Genomic DNA, 16,365 nt, shown 5'->3' on the forward strand with positions numbered 1-16,365 from the left:
AGACAGAAATGCTTATGGGGGAGGTGTTGCTATATATATTCAGAGCCATATCCCTGTAATGCTTAGAGAATATCTTATGTCAAGTGTTATTGAAGTGTTGTGGTTGGTCAGTATCTAAATAATATGTGTGAAATACTTGATAGTGTATGTGATGTAAACAAAGAGGTCTACTTTCTTGGGGACCTGAATATTGACTGGTTTTCATCAAGCTGTCTTTCACGCCCTGACCTTAGATTGCCGTTTATTTTATATTTTTTGGGTTAGGTCAGGGTGTGATGTGTGGTGGGCAGTCTGTCTTTCTATGTTTTCTCTTTCTTTGTGTTGAGCCGAGTATGGTTCCTAATCAGAGGCAGCTGTTTATCGTTGTCTCTGATTAGGAATCATACTTAGGCAGCCCTTTTTTCCACCTTTAGTTGTGGGATCTTGCTTTTGTACAGCTCAGCTCAGCCTGCAGAACGTGATGTTCGTGTTTCTTTGTTTATTGTTTTGTATAGTGTTCTGAGTATAATAATAAATATTTATCATGAGCACTCAACACGCTGCACCTTGGTCTACTCCTTACGACGATCGTCACACTGTTCACTCAAGAGGAAGCTTCTTACTGTAACCAGTGCTTGTAATCTGGTTCAGGTTATTAATCAACCTACCAGGGTGTTTACAAACACTACAGGAACAAGATCATCCACATGTATCGATCACATTTTTACTAATACTGTAGAACTTTGTTCTAAAGCTGTATCCGTACCCATTGGATGCAGTGATCACAATATAGTGGCTATATCCAGGAAGCCAAAGTTCCAACAGCTGGGCCTTAAATAGTGTATAAGAGATCATACAAAATATTTTGCTGTGACTCTTATGTGGATGATGTTAAAAATATTTGTTGTTCAGATGTGATTAATGAGGATCATCCAGATGCTGCACTTGATTAATTTATGAAATTGCTTCTTCCAATCATTGATTAACATGCACCTGTTAAGTAACTGACTGTTAGAACTGTTAAGGCTCCATGGATTGATGAGGAATTGAAAAACTGTATGGTTGAAAGAGATGGGGTAAAAGGAGTGGCTAATAAGTATGGCTGCACATCTGACTGGCTGTATTATGAAGCCAAGATCAATGATATAAAAAATGATGGAAAAACTACTTTGGAGTAGTTTAAATTAAATTATGGGCAGAAAGACAAATTCAACTCCATCTTTCATCGAATCAGATGGCATCACAAAACCATTGCCAATGTTGCCAATCATTTGAATGATTACTTAATTGGTAAAGTGGGCAAAATTAAGGAGGAAATGCCAACAATGAACAGTGAGCAATTGTATTCATGCATAAAAAATGAATAATTAATGAAAAGCATTGCAAGTTTAAATTTTGTAAATTTACTGTGGGAGATGTGCAAAAATTATTGTTAGCAATCAATAATGACAAACCTCCAGGCATTGACAACTTAGATGGAAAGCTACTGAGGATGGTAGCTGACTCTATATCCACTCCTATCTGTCCTATTTTCAATCTGAGCCTAGAGGAAAGTCTTTGTCCTCAGGCCTGGAGGGAAGCCAAAGTAATTCCGCTACCCAAGAGTGGTAAAGCGGCCTTTACTGGTTCTAACAGTAGACCTATAAGCTTGCTGCCAGCTCTAAGCAAACTGTTGGAAAAAAATGTGTTTGACCAAATACAATGCTATTTCTCTGTAAACAAATTAACAGCAGACTTTCAGCATGCTTATAGAGAAGGACACTCAACATGTACTCCACAGACACAAATGACTGATGATTGGTTGAAATAACTTGATAATGAGAAGATTGTGGGAGGGTACTGTTAGATTTCAGTGCAGCTTTTGATATTATTTACCATAAGCTGTTGTTGAAAAAACATGTGTTATGGCTTTTCAACCTCTGCCATATCGTGGATTCAGAGCTATCTATCTAATATAACTCAAAGGGTTTTCTTTAATGGAAGCTTCTCTAATATCAAACGTGTAAAGTGTGGTGTACTGCAGGGCAGTCTCTAGGCACTCTACTCTTTTCTATTTTTACCAATGACCTGCCACTGGAATTAAACAAAGCATGTGTGTCCATGTATGCTGATGATTCAACCATATACGCATCAGCAACCACAGCTAATGAAGTCACTGAAACCCTTAACAAAGAGTTGCAGTCTGTTTTGGTACAAATCATTCCTTAAGTGCTAGACCTCAGCTGAATCTGGTAATGAATGGTGTGGCTGTTGAACAAGTTGAGGAGACTAAATTACTTGGCGTTACCTTAGATTGTAAACTGTCATGGTTAAAACATATAGATTCAATGGTTGTAAAGATGGGGAGAGGTCTGTCCATAATAAAGAGATGCTCTGCGTTTTTGACACCACACTCCAAAAAGCAAGTTCTGTAGTCTCTAGTTTTGTCTAATCTTGATTATTGTCCTGTCGTGTGGTCCAGTGCTGCAAGGAAAGACCTAGTTAAGCTGCAGCTGGCCCAGAACAGAGCGACACATTTTGCTCTTCATTGTAATCAGAGGGCTGATATAAATACTATGCATGCCAGTCTCTCTTGGCTAAGAGTTGAGGAGAGACTGACTGCATCACTTCTTCTTTTTAATAGAAACATTAGAACAAACGTGTTGGAAATCCCAAATTGTTTGCATAGTCAACTTACACACAGCTCTGACACACACACTTACCCCACCAGACATGCCACCAGGGGTCTTTTCACAGTCCCCAAATCCATAACAAATTCAAGAAAGCATAGAGTATTATATAGAGCCCTTATTGCATGGAACTTCCATCCATCTCATATTGCTCAAATAAACAGCACACCTGGTTAAAAAAAAACAGATGAAGCAACACCTTACGGCACAACACATTTTTACATTTACGTAAACGCTCTTATTCAGAGCTCCTTACAGTAGTGAATGCATACATTTCATTTCATGCATTTAGTTTTTTGTACTGGCCCCCTGTAGGAATCAAACCCACAACCCTGGCGTTGCACACACCATGCTGGCGTTGCAACCACCATGCTCTACCAACTGAGCCACAGGGAAGACTCCTCGACACCTCTCCCCTATTTGACCTAGATAGTTTGTGCGTATGCATTGATATGTAGGCTACGTGTGCCTTTAAAATAATATGATGTAGTTCTGTCCATGAGCTGTTCTTGTCTATTGATGTTCTGTATTATGTCATGTTTCTTGTTTTGTGTGGACCCCAGAAGAGTATCTTCTGCTTTTGCAACAACTAATGGGGATCCTAATAAAAAAACAAATACCAAAAACCAAATGTCACAGTAAGGCCAAAAAAGATTATCAAGGACAACAACCACCCGAGCCACTGCCTGTTCACCCCGCTACCATCCAGAAGGCGAGGTCAGTACAGGTGCATCAAAGCTGGGACCGAGAGACTGAAAAATAGCTTCTATCTCAAGGCCATCAGACTGTTAAATAGCCATCACTAACATAGAGAGGCTGCTGCCTACATACAGACTTGAAATCATTGGCCACTTTAATAAATGGATCACTAGTCACTTTAATAATGCCACTTTAATACTGTTTACATATCTTGCATTACTCATCTCATATGTATATACTGTATTTTATACCATCTACTGCATCTTGCCTATGCCGTTTGGTCATTGCTTATCCATGTATTTATATATATATATTCTTATTCCATTCCTTTAATTTAATTTGTGTGTATTAGGTAGTTGTTGTGGAATTGTTAGATTACTTGTTAGATATTACTGCACTGTTGGAACTAGAAGCACAAGCATTTCGCTACACTCGCAATAACATCTGCTTACCATGTGTATGTGACCAATAAAATTGTATTTGATTTATTTAAAAACATCCTTGGCTGCCTCTCTCTCTCTCTTACAATCCCGCTGCATCTCTCTCTTTCCCCTCTCTCTCTCTTTCCTTCTATCCCCCTCTCTCTCTCTATTTCTCTCTCTAGTTCTCTCTCTCTCTTGTCTCTGTCTCTCTCTCCCTGCTCACTGCCTCCCTGCCATGAGCCCAATTTTCTCTGTAGACACACTAATAAAATATTAATTCATGAAAACACAGAGGAGCCTGCTGACTTTTAGGCTTGACGCTGATGGGTATCTTTCAAACTGAAGGGAAGGAGTAGCACAGACACAGTACAGCGGCTTGTCGTACACACAGAGCAAGCTTATTTGTCACCACCATCTAAGTTGCCTGCAGGTTATTGCAGATGTCATTTGCATTGTTCTTGAGCTAAGGCACAGAGTTAAAATAATTCCTAACCATGGTGGATCCTCTCCTCTCCTCTCCTCCTTGTGTTGACAGAGATCCGGGAGGCATTCAGAGTGCTGGACCGGGATGGGAACGGGTTCATCTCCAAGCAGGAGCTGGGCATGGCCATGAGGTCCCTGGGATACATGCCCAGTGAGGTGGAGCTGGCCATCATCATGCAGAGACTAGACATGGATGGTGAGTCACCTTCAGTACCCATTTCACACATTTACAGTACACAGACACATGCAGTTGCACATGTAACAGAAGGTCCCATGTTTGAGTCCAGTGAGAGACAGGAACCCACTCTGTTACACGCACACACACATATTTAAACATGAAGAGATCCCTTCCCTCCTGTTTACACACCACGATCACGCCTACACAAAGACATGGACATCGCCATATACACACTGTCAGAAACACTCATAAACATAAATAGATCCCGCTCTTCCTTTTTTACACATTCATACACATGTTCCTACAGAAAGTATTCAGACCCCTTGACTTTTTCCACATTTTGTTACTTTACAGCCTTATTCTAAAATGTATTAAATAAAAATCCTCCTCAATCTACACACAATACACATAATGACAAAGCGAAAATACGTTTTTTTGACATTTTAGCAAATGTATTACAAATAAAAAACACATGCCTTATTTACATAAGTATTCAAACCCTTTGCTATGAGAATTGAGCTCAGGTACATCCTGTTTCCATTGATCATCCTTAAGATGTTTCTACAATTTGATTGGAGTGCACCTGTGGTAAATTCAATTGATTGAACATAATTTGGAAAGGGACACACCTGTCTATATAAGGTCCCACAATTGACAGTGCATGTCAGAGCAAAAACCAAGCCATGAGGTCGAAGGAATTGTCCATAGAGCTCCGAGACAACATTTTGTTAGGCACAGATCTGGGGAAGGGTACCAAAAAATGTCTGCAGCATTGAAGGTCCCCAACAACACAGTGGCCTCCATCATTCCTAAATGGAAAAAGTTTGGAACCACCAAGACTCTTCCTAGACCTGGACGCCTGGCCAAACTGAGTAATCGGGGGAGAAGGGCCTTGGTCAGGGAGGTGAACAAGAACCTGATGGTCACTCTGACAGAGCTCTAGAGTTCCTCTGTGGAGATGGGAGAACTTTCCAGAAGGACAACCATCTCTGCAGCACTCCACCAATCAGGCCTTTATGGTAGAATGGCCAGGCTGAAGCCACTCCTTAGTAAAAGGCACATGACAGCCCGCTTGGAGTTTGCTAAAAGGCACCAAAAGACTCTCAGACCATGAGTAACAAGATTCTCTGGTCTGATGAAGCCAAGATTTAACTCTTTGGCCTGAATGCAAAGTGTCACGTCTGAAGGAAACCCTACGGTGAAGCATGGTGGTGGCAGCATCATGCTGTGGAGATGTTTTTCAGCAGCAGGGACTGGGAGACTATTCAGGATCAAGGGAAAGATGAACTGAGCAATGTACAGAGAGATGCTTGATGGAAACCTGCTCCAGAGCCCTCAGAACCTCAGACTGGGGCGAAGGTTGACCTTCCAACAAGACAACGACCATAAGCATACAGCCAAGAAAACGCAGGAGTGGCTTTGGGACAAGTCTCTGAATGTCCTTGAGTGGCTGAGCCAGAGCCCGGACTTGAACCTTAAAAAGCCTTAAATAAATTCTTCACGACATTTGGGTTACCTAAGGTGGTACCAACTGATCAAGGTACAAATTTCCTATCAAAGCTCTTCAAGCAGGTGTTAAAATCCTTGTCAATTACGCACCATGTGGCAAGCACATATCACCCAGAGTCTTCAGTGTCTGAACGTTGGCATCAGACACTGAAGTCTATGCTACGCAAATATTGTTTGGAATCTGAGAAAGATTGGGATGAGGGAGTTCCTCTAGTTTTGTTTGCTGCTCGTGAAACTGTACAGGAGTCCCTAGGGTTCAGCCCGGCTAAACTAGTGTTTGGCCACACAGTGAGAGGACCAATGAAAGTCCTTAAAGAACAGTTTTTGTCCCAAGAGTTGTGTACTGGAGATGAGAATGTGTTGGACTACGTTAGTCGCTTTCGTGAGCGCCTACACCAAGCCTGTGCTCTCGCTAAGGAAGCTCTGTCTTCCTCACAGAGGAGTATGAAAAGACACAATGATAAACAGGCTGTTTCTCGTCCACTACAGCCAGGTGACCAAGTACTGGTGTTATTGCCTGTTCCAGGATCTTCACTGTCAGCTCGTTTCTCTGGTCCTTATTTCATTGAAAATAAATTAAGTGAAAATGATTATGTGCTTCAAACGCCTGATAGAAAACGCCAATCTCATGTGTGCCACATTAACATGTTGAAAGCATACCACACCTGACCCATCACCCAGGTAGATAGTTCAAAAACAGCGGAAGGTACTGCTGTCTCTTCTGCTTCTACTGCTATGATAGTGGACTGTCATATTAATGATGTTGATGGAGATGGATTAAAGTTGCGCAATACTCAGCAGCAGTGCGTTAGCTTGCCCAACTCAGAAATGCTGCTGTCTCTCCATTCAGGTCTGGTTCATTTAACGGACGGACAGGCCGACAATATTCTGAGGCTACTACACAGTTTTCCATGTCTCTTTAATGATGTTCCTACTCGCACAAACGTGTTGGAACATGACATTAATGTTGGAAATGCTGCCCCTATCAAGCAACACCCATATCGTGTCAATGCTTCTAAGAGGAAGATAATGAGGGATGAGGTGAGATATTTGTTGGAGAATGACCTAGCGATGCCAAGTTCAAGCCCTTGGAGTTCTCCTTGCATTCTGGTTCCTAAACCTGATGGTACGTCCAGGTTATGTACGTATTATCGAAAGGTAAATTCTGTCACAGTGCCAGATTCTTTCCCGTTACCCAGACTGGACGACTGTATCGACACTGTTGGTGCTGCTACTTATGTAACAAAGTTGGACCTCTTAAAAGGTTATTGGCAGGTTCCGTTAACCTCACGTGCTTCTGAGATTTCTGCCTTTGTGACCCCAGACAACTTCCTACAATACTCAGTCATGGCTTTTGGGATGCGGAATGCACCAGCCACTTTCCAACGACTGGTTAACGCCGTATTAGCTGGCGTTCCCAATTGTAGTGCATACCTTGATGATCTAGTGATTTATTCATCTGAGTGGTCAGATCATGTTAAATCTCTAAGGGTAGTATGTGAACGTTTGGCAGATGCTTCTTTAACCCTGAACTTGGCAAAGTGCGAGTTTGGGAAGGCTACTGTTACCTATCTCGGTAAAGTGGTCGGCCATGGACAGGTGCGCCCTGTTGTTGCCAAGGTCTTGGCTATAACTGCATTCCCTTCACCTACCACCAGACGAGAGCTACGCCGCTTTTTAGGGATGGTTGGCTACTACCATAGTTTCTGTAAAAACTTCTCTGCGGTAGTTGCTCCCTTGACCGATTTGCTCAGTCCGGCAAGATCGTTTGAGTGGTCCCCGGATTGTAAGGTAGCTTTTGATACTGCTAAAGCACTCTTATGTAATACCCCTGTACTTGCTGCTCCGGATTTTGAACAACCGTTTAAACTTGAAGTAGATGCTAGCGCCAGTGGTGCTGGTGCTATTCTACTACAGCAGGACAAGAGTGGAGTGGATCATCCTGTGTGTTATTTTTAACGAAAATTTAACAAATGTCAGACAAAATATGCAACCATTGAGCAAGAAGCTCTAGCTTTGTTGTTCACTCTGCAATACTTTGAAATGTATATTGGTTCTAGTGCCCTACCTGTGATAGTATACACTGATCATAACCCCTTAGTGTTTCTCCACCGGATGTACAACCAGAACCAGTGCCTTATGCGTTGGGCGCTTATTGTGTAAAATTATAATTTGGAGATCCGCCACAAAAAGGGTTCTGAAAATGTGTTAGCAGATGCTTTGTCTCGTGTGTAAAATTATGCTTTTTGTAAGGTTGACTTTGTTTGTGTTAATTTTGAGTATTCATTGTAAATACTTTGTTTGCAATCCCCCCTAGGGTTGCTCTTTTAAGGGTGGGAGAGTTACGGATACAGGTATCCTGTGTGTGTTTCTTTTCTCTCCTTCTCCCCTCACAGGTGACAATCATCAGTCACCAATCACCTTTTCACTTACCCTATCACAGCCCCTTTCCCTTGGTTTTTTCTCTCTCTCTCTCTCTCTCTCTCTCTCTCTCTCTCTCTCTCTCTCTCTCTCTCTCTCTCTCTCTCTCTCTCTCTCTCTCTCTCCTCTCTCTCTCTCATAATTTGCATAAGTTATGTAACGGGTCTCGTTTCCATTCCCCTTAGACTGCAGGGCCAAAGGGATTCGGAACATCTCTGGAGAGACCTGAAAATAGCTGTGCAACAACTCTCAAATCAAATTGTATTTGTCAAATGCGCCAAATACAAAAGGTCTAGACCTTACAGTGAAATGATTATTAACAAGCCCTTAAACAACAATGCAGTTTAAAGAAAAGTAAGTGTTAAGAAAGTATTTATTAAAGTGAAGTAAAACAGTTTTTTAGAAGAATCTAACAGTAGCGAGGCTATATACAGGGGGTACCGGTACAGAGTCAATGTGCAGGGGCACAGGTTAGTTGAGGTAATATGTACATGTAGGTAGAGGTAAAGTGACTATGAATGGATAATAAAGAGAGTAGAAGCAGCGTAAAAATGGAGGTGGGGGGACAATGCAAATAGTCCGGGTAGCCATTTTATTAGCTGTTCAGGAGTCTTATGGCTTAGGGGAAGAAGGCGTGAAGAAGCCTTTTGGACCTTGACTTCGCGCTCCAGTACTGCTTGCCGTGTGGTAGCAGAGAGAACAGTCTATGACTAGGGTGGCTGGAGTCTTTGGCAATAAAGGTCCTGGATGGCAGGAAGCTTGGCCCCAGTGATGTACTGGGCCGTACACACTACCATCTGTGGAGCCTTGTGGTCAGAGGACAAGCAGTTGCCATACCAGGCGGTTATACAACCGGTGAGGATGCTCTTGATGGTGCAGCTGTAGAACTTTTTGAGGATCTGAGGACCCATGCCAAATCTTTTCAGTCTCCTGAGGGGGTAATAGGCGTTGTCGTCCCCTCTTCACGACTGTCTTGGTGTGTTTGTGTAACAGTGTAGGTTCCGTCCCTCTCTTCGCCCCAACCTGGGCTCGAACCAGGGACCCTTGCACACATCAACAACTGACACCCACGAAGCATCGTTACCCATCGCGCCACAAAAGCCGCGGCCCTTGCAACGCAAGGGGAAACCCTACTTCAGGTCTCAGAGCGAGTGACGTCACCGATTGTAACACTATTAGCGCGCACCACCGCTAACTACTAGCCATTTCACATCGGTTACACTCACCCCCCTTTTGACCTCCTCCTTTTCCGCAGCAACCAATGATCCGGGTCAACAGCATCAATGTAACAGTGTAGGTTCCGTCCCTCGCTTCACCCCAACCCGGGCTCGAACCAGGGACCCTTGCACACATCAACAACTGACACCCACGAAGCATCGTTACCCATCGCGCCACAAAAGCCACGGCCCTTGCAACGCAAGGGGAAACCCTACTTCAGGTCTCAGAGCGAGTGACGTCACTGATTGAAACGCTATTAGCGCTCACCACCGCTAACTACTAGCCATTTCACATCGGTTACATTTGGACCATGATAGTTAGATCCTTTGTCTTGATCACGTTGAGGGAGAGGTTGTTGTCCTGGCACCACACTGTCAGGTCTCTGACCTCCTCCCTATAGGCTGTCTCATCGTTGTTGGTGATCAGGCTGACACTGTTGTGTCGTCGGCAAACTTAATGATGGTGTTGGAGTCATGCTTGGCCATGCAGTCAAGTGTGAACAGGGAGTACAGGAGGGGACTGAGCACGCACCCCTGAGGGGCCCCTGTGTTGAGGATCAGTGTGGCAGATGTGTTTTTACCTACCCTTACCACCTGGGGGCGGCCCGTCAGGAAGTTCAGGATCCAGTTGCAGTTAGGTGTTTAGTCCCAGGGTCCGAGCTATAGTCAATGAATAACATTCTCACATAGGTGTTCCTTTTGTCCAGGTGGGAAAGGGCAGTGTGGAGTGCAATAGAGATTGCATCATCTGTGGATCTGTTGGGGAGGTATGCAAATTGGAGTGGGTCTAGGGTTTCTGGGATAATGGTGTTGATGTGAGCCATGACCAGCGTTTCAAAGCACTTCATGGCTACAGACGTGAGTGCTACGGGTCGGTAGTCATTTAGGTAGGTTACCTTAGTGCACTTGGGTACAGGGACTATGGTGGTCTGCTGGAAAGATGTTGGTATTACAGTTTCGGTCAAAGATAAGGTTGAAAATGTCAGTGAAAACACTTGCCAGTTGGTCAGTGCATGGTCGGAGTACACGTTCTGGTAATCTGTCTGGCCCTGCGGCCTTGTGAATGTTGACCTGTTTAAAGGTCTTACTCACATCGGCTACTGAGAGCATGAACACACAGTCGTCTGGAACAGCTGATGTTCTCATGCATGCTTCAGTGTTTCTTGCCTCAAAGCGAGCATAGGCTTGTTTCACTGAGCAGCTTGCAGCTGTGCTTCCCTTTGTAGTCCGTAATAGTTTGCAAGCCCTGCCACATCCGACGAGCGTCAGCGCTGGTGTAGTACGATTCAATCTTAGTCCTGTATTGACGCTTTGCCTGTTTGATAGTTCATTGGAGGGCATGGTGAGAATTCTTGTGAGCTTCCGGGTTAGAGTCTCGCTCCTTGAAAGCGGCACCTCTACCCTTTAGCTCAGTGTGGATGTTGCCTGTAATCCATGGCTTCTGGTTGGGGTATGTACGTACGGTCACTGTGCGGACTACATCATCAATGCACTTATTGATGAAGCCAGTGACTGATGTGGTGTACTCTTCAATGCCATCTGAAGAATCCCAGAACATATTCCAGTCTGTGGTAGCAAAACAGTCCTGTAGCTTAGCATCTTTGTCATCTGACCACTTCCTTATTGAGCGAGTCGCTGGTACTTCCTGCTTTAATTTTTGCTTGTAAGCAGGAATCAGGAGGATAGAGTTATGGTCAGATTTGCCAAACGGAGGGCGAGGGAGAGCTTTGTATGCGTCTCTGTGTGTGGAGTAAAGGTGGTCTAGAGTTTTTTACCTCTTGTTGCACATGTAACATGCTTATAGAAACGAGGTAAAACAGATTTAAGTTTCCCTGCATTAAAGTCCCTGGCCACTAGGAGCGTTGCCTCTGGATGAGGATTTTCTTGTTTGCTTATGGCCATATGCAGCACGTTTTGTGCCGTGTTAGTGCCAGCATCAGTTTGTGGTGGTAAATAGTTAGCTACGAAAAATCTAGATTAAAACTCTCTTGGTAAATAGTGTGGTCTACAGCTTATCATGAGAACCTCAGGCGAGCAAAACCTCAAGACTTCCTTAATATTAGATTTCGTGCACCAACTGTTATTTACCAAGTAGACTAAAATAAAAAGTAATAATAAAAGTAACACAAATAGAATAACAATAACGAGGCTATATACAGGGGGCACCGGTACCGAGTCAGTGTGCGGGGGTACAGGCTAGTTGAGGTAATCTGTACATGTAGGTGGGGGCGAAGTGACTATGCATTGGTAACAAACAAACAGCGAGCAGCAGCTGATGGTAAAGAGTAATCGCTGTCCTGATATCCAGAAGCTCTTTTTGGTCATAAGAGACAGTGGCAGACACATTATGTACAAAATATGTTTCAAATAACGCAAACACACACAATAGCACAATTGGTAAGGAGCCCGCAACACGGCAGCCATCTCCTCTGGCGCCATCCAACCTGACAGAGCTTGAGAGGATCTGCAGAGAAGAATGGGACAAGCTCCCCAAATACACGTGTGCCAAGCTTGTAGTGTCATACCCAAGAAGACTCAAGGCTGTAATCGCTGCCAAAGGTGCTTCAACAAAGTGTTGAGTAAAGGGTCTGAATACTTATGTAAATGTGATATTTCAGTTTTTATTTGTAATACTTTTACAAAAATGTCTAAAAACCTGTTTTTACTTTGTCATTATGGGGTATCGTGTGTAGATTGATCAGGGGGAAAAAAACGACTTAATCAATTTTAGAATAAATTAGTAACCTAACAAAATGTGGAAAAAGTCAAGGATAATGAATACTTTCCGAAGGCACAGTATGACAACATAATCACAAACATAATAAATACATTGGCATGAGTGCTCATTCACCATTATGCTCACACATTTGCATGTACATACAGTACATTACATGGACACAGTAATGTGCACTCATTCGCACCATACTTTCATATCACAACCTCCACTTTAAAATGTCAATAAGCATGAAGGATCCTACTATCCAAACACACCGGAAGATAACTTAACACATCCCATAGTCCCATTGTAGCAATATCTGTCTCTAAGCTGTCTGTGTAAAATGTTGGCTGTGGTCCCTTGCTCCCTTTCATCTTAATGAACTGTATTGCACATATTAACACACACACACACACATGCACGCGCACAAACACACACGTACACACACAAACAAATACACACAACACACATGATTACAAGTTGGGTGAATTTTGGCACATTTCTTCTGACAGAGATGGTGTAACTGAGTCAGGTTTGTAGGCCTCCTAGCTTGCACACGCTTTTCCAGTTCTGCCCACATATTTTCTATAGGATTGAGGTCAGGGCTTTGTGATGGCCACTCCAATACCTTGACTTTGTTGTCCTTAAGCCATTTTGCCACAACTTTGGAAGCATGCTTGGGGTCATTGTCCATTTGGAAGACCCATTTGCGACCAAGCTTTAACTTCCTGACTGATGTCTTGAGATGTTGCTTCAATATATCCACATAATTTTCGTCCCTCATGATGCCATCTATTTTGTGAAGTCCACCTCCTGCAGCAAAGCACCGCCACAACATGATGCTGCCACCCCCGTGCTTCACGGTTTGGATGGTGTTCTTCGACTTGCAAGCCTCCCCCTTTTTCCTCCAAACATAACAATGGTCATTATGGCCAAACAGTTCTATTTTTGTTTCATCAGACCAGAGGACATTTCTCCAAAAAGTACGATCTTTGTCCCCATGTGCAGTTGCAAACCGTAGTCTGGCTTTCTTATGGCAGTTTAAGAGCAGTGGCTTCTTTCTTGCTGAGCGGCCTTTCAGGTTATGTTGATATAGGACTCGTTTTACTGTGGATATAGATACTTTTGTACCTGTTTCCTCCAGCATCTTCACAAGGTCTTTTGCTGTTGTTCTGGGATTGATTTGCACTTTTCGCGCCAAAGTACGTTCATCTCTAGGAGAGAGAACGCGTCTCCTTCCTGAGCGATATGACGGCTGCGTGGTCCCATGGTGTTTATACTTGGGTACTGTTGTTTGTACAGATGAACGGGGTACCTTCATGGCGTTTGGAAATTGCTCCCAAGGATGAACCAGACTTGTGGAGGTCTACCATTTTTTCTGAGGTCTGGCTGATTTCTTTAGATTTTCCCATGATGTCAAGCAAAGAGGCCCTGAGTTTGAAGGTAGGCCTTGAAATACATCCACAGGTACACCTCCAATTGACTCAAATGATGTCAATTAGCCTATCAGAAGTGTTTAAAGCCATGACATCATTTTCTGGAATTTTCCAAGCTGTTTAAAGGCACAGTCAACTTAGTGTATGTAAACTTCTGACCCACTGGAATTGTGATACAGTGAATTATAAGTGAAATAATCTGTCTGTAAACAATTGTTGAAAAAATGACTTGTGTCATGCACAAAGTAGATGTCCTAACCGACTTGCCAAAACTATAGTTTGTTAACAAGAAATTTGTGGAGTGGTTGAAAAACGAGTTTTAATTACTCCAACCTAAGTGTATGTGAACTTCCGACTTGAACTGTACATGTGACATTTTAGTCATTTAGCAGGTGCTCTTATCCAGAGAAATTTACAGTATTAGTGCATTCATCTTAAGATAGCTAGGTGAGACAACCACATACCACAGTCAAGTATACAGGATACAAACATTCCATTCCAGCTAAACAATGAAAATGGGCTAGCGTTTTGCTAACAACACATTTTCATACATATCTAAAATCTCTGTCAAACTCTTCAATTAAACCTGAAGCAACAATATGTTAATGCCTACTGCAATTCCAATTACTGAAAACAATAACACATGGGTACACATGAAGTTACCATAAGCAATCAGTTTTGATGAAAACATTTGAAAAATTGGTGGATAAAACGTTTTGGAAATAAACCTTCTGTGGAATCATTAGATGTGTCAAAACACTGGATAATTGGAGACATTTTCAAAACGTTTTTCACCTGTTAGTCTCTTTTATAGCTTGTATTCTCCACTCAAATGTTTGTTGTTTGTTTGTTTTGTTTTTGGGGGGCAGAATTGCTAGAAAAACTGTAGTGGACTGGTCTCAGAGGAAGATCAAAAAGTCATAACTGAATGCTCAAGGTTGTGGCCTGCTTCCTATTGCCTCTCCACTCCAGATAAGAATGATTAGTGAAACGATTTATCCTCCCTACTATTAAAGTATACCTGCTGTCAAATTGAAGGTTTGCTTGATATAACGCTTTCGTCTCCTGCTTTGACAAGTTAGAACATCTAGGAGCACCTATCTGTCATATTTGTTATAGATATTGCTTGTACACTCTGAGGTGTGACAGCAATCAATGTATGAGTTCCTGTTGGTTTGGTGGAAGGGGAGGACTGGAGGAGCATTTGTCATCTGTGATGTCTTTGAAATTGTCAGTTGATTTGACTTGCTGTGACTGAATGAGGACACCCTGGCCAAGATAAGAAGGGTTGGCTGGATTGTTGTTGCTATTACATCTCTGTCATTACAGTGAGAGATGTTTTCAAAACATCAATTTGTGTTCTGTTCAAAGCAATTTGCCTCAATCTCGTTTCATTTTCTTGACTATAGATACAACACAAAAGATCATGGTGATCAAATGGAGGAGGTATCCATAGCCAGGTACATTACCAGATGAATGGGATTTGAGGGTGTTTATTGTGCCTTTGCCAAGCTAGCAGCAAGGTGAATTAGAGACACGTGACACATTCACGGATGGCCATTGATTCTTTCTCTTTGAGTAGCAGCTGCAACAGTCCAGCTGATCTCTATAAGATATGGATGGATTCATTGAGTTGATCTGATAATCTGTTCCACTGTCAGAACGATCCCTCAGATTGTTATCCAGCTCAGCAGAATGCCCTTGGTGGATTGCTTAGAAGCTTGTGGTCTTTGTTGGAGATCTCAGTATTGCAATTGCTCCCGTTGCTTTATATAGGGGTGTTATGTTCATAATACACGTGTCACGGTTGTCGTAGGGTAAAGTGGACCAAGACGCAGCGGGGAAACACAGTACCCCACCCCCCCCAAAGGTGCAGAACCCGGATGCACCTCACACAAATAAACAAAATAACCCCAAAACAAAATAAATCCCCTAAACTAAAGGGAAGGAAGGGAGGGTGGCTGCCGTCAACGACGGCTCCTGTGCTACACCCCCCCCCCCTCCCCCCTCCCCAACCAACCTATACTGGAGGTGGCTCAGGCTCAGGTCTATTACCCCCACCCAACCTGTCCACCCCTGCTGAATACTCAGGGCTGTAGAGCGTCTCTGGGAGCTCCGGACTGTAAGCCGACTCTGGAAGCTCCAGACTGTAGGCCGTCTCACTCGGTGCCGGACTGTAGGCCGTCTCACTCGGTGCCGGACTGTAGGCCGTCTCACTCGGTGCCGGACTGTAGGCCGTCTCACTCGGTGCCGGACTGTAGGCCGTCTCACTCGGTGCCGGACTGTAGGCCGTCTCACTCGGTGCGGACGTAGGCCGTCTCACTCGGTGCCGGACTGTAGGCCGTCTCACTCGGTGCCGGACTGTAGGCCGTCTCACTCGGTGCCGGACTGTAGGCCGTCTCACTCGGTGCCGGACTGTAGGCCGTCTCACTCGGTGCCGGACTGTAGGCCGTCTCACTCGGTTCCGGACAGTAGGCCGTCTCACTCGGTTCCGGACAGTAGGCCGTCTCACTCGGTTCCGGACTAGACACTGTTGCCGGACACTCGGGACTGGGCTGACGCACTGGAAGCCTGATGCGTGGGGCTGGTAGTGGAGGTACCAGCCTGGGGACACGCACCTCAGGGCTAGTGCAGGG

General features: G+C 43.8%; 1 protein-coding gene across 2 annotated transcripts in view; it reads left to right on the plus strand.

The window, feature by feature from the left end:
- The window catches only part of caln1 (calneuron 1), a 102,789-nt gene that overhangs the window by 26,558 nt on the left and 59,866 nt on the right, over window positions 1-16,365 (plus strand). For both annotated transcript variants that reach the window (XM_014163126.2, XM_045703761.1), the window contains exon 3: window positions 4,305-4,448. In XM_014163126.2, coding sequence (XP_014018601.1) covers window positions 4,305-4,448 — 144 coding nt within the window. The remainder of the gene's footprint in view (window positions 1-4,304; window positions 4,449-16,365) is intronic.

Source organism: Salmo salar, chromosome ssa20 (assembly GCF_905237065.1).
Source record: "Salmo salar chromosome ssa20, Ssal_v3.1, whole genome shotgun sequence".
Taxonomy (NCBI): domain Eukaryota; kingdom Metazoa; phylum Chordata; class Actinopteri; order Salmoniformes; family Salmonidae; genus Salmo; species Salmo salar.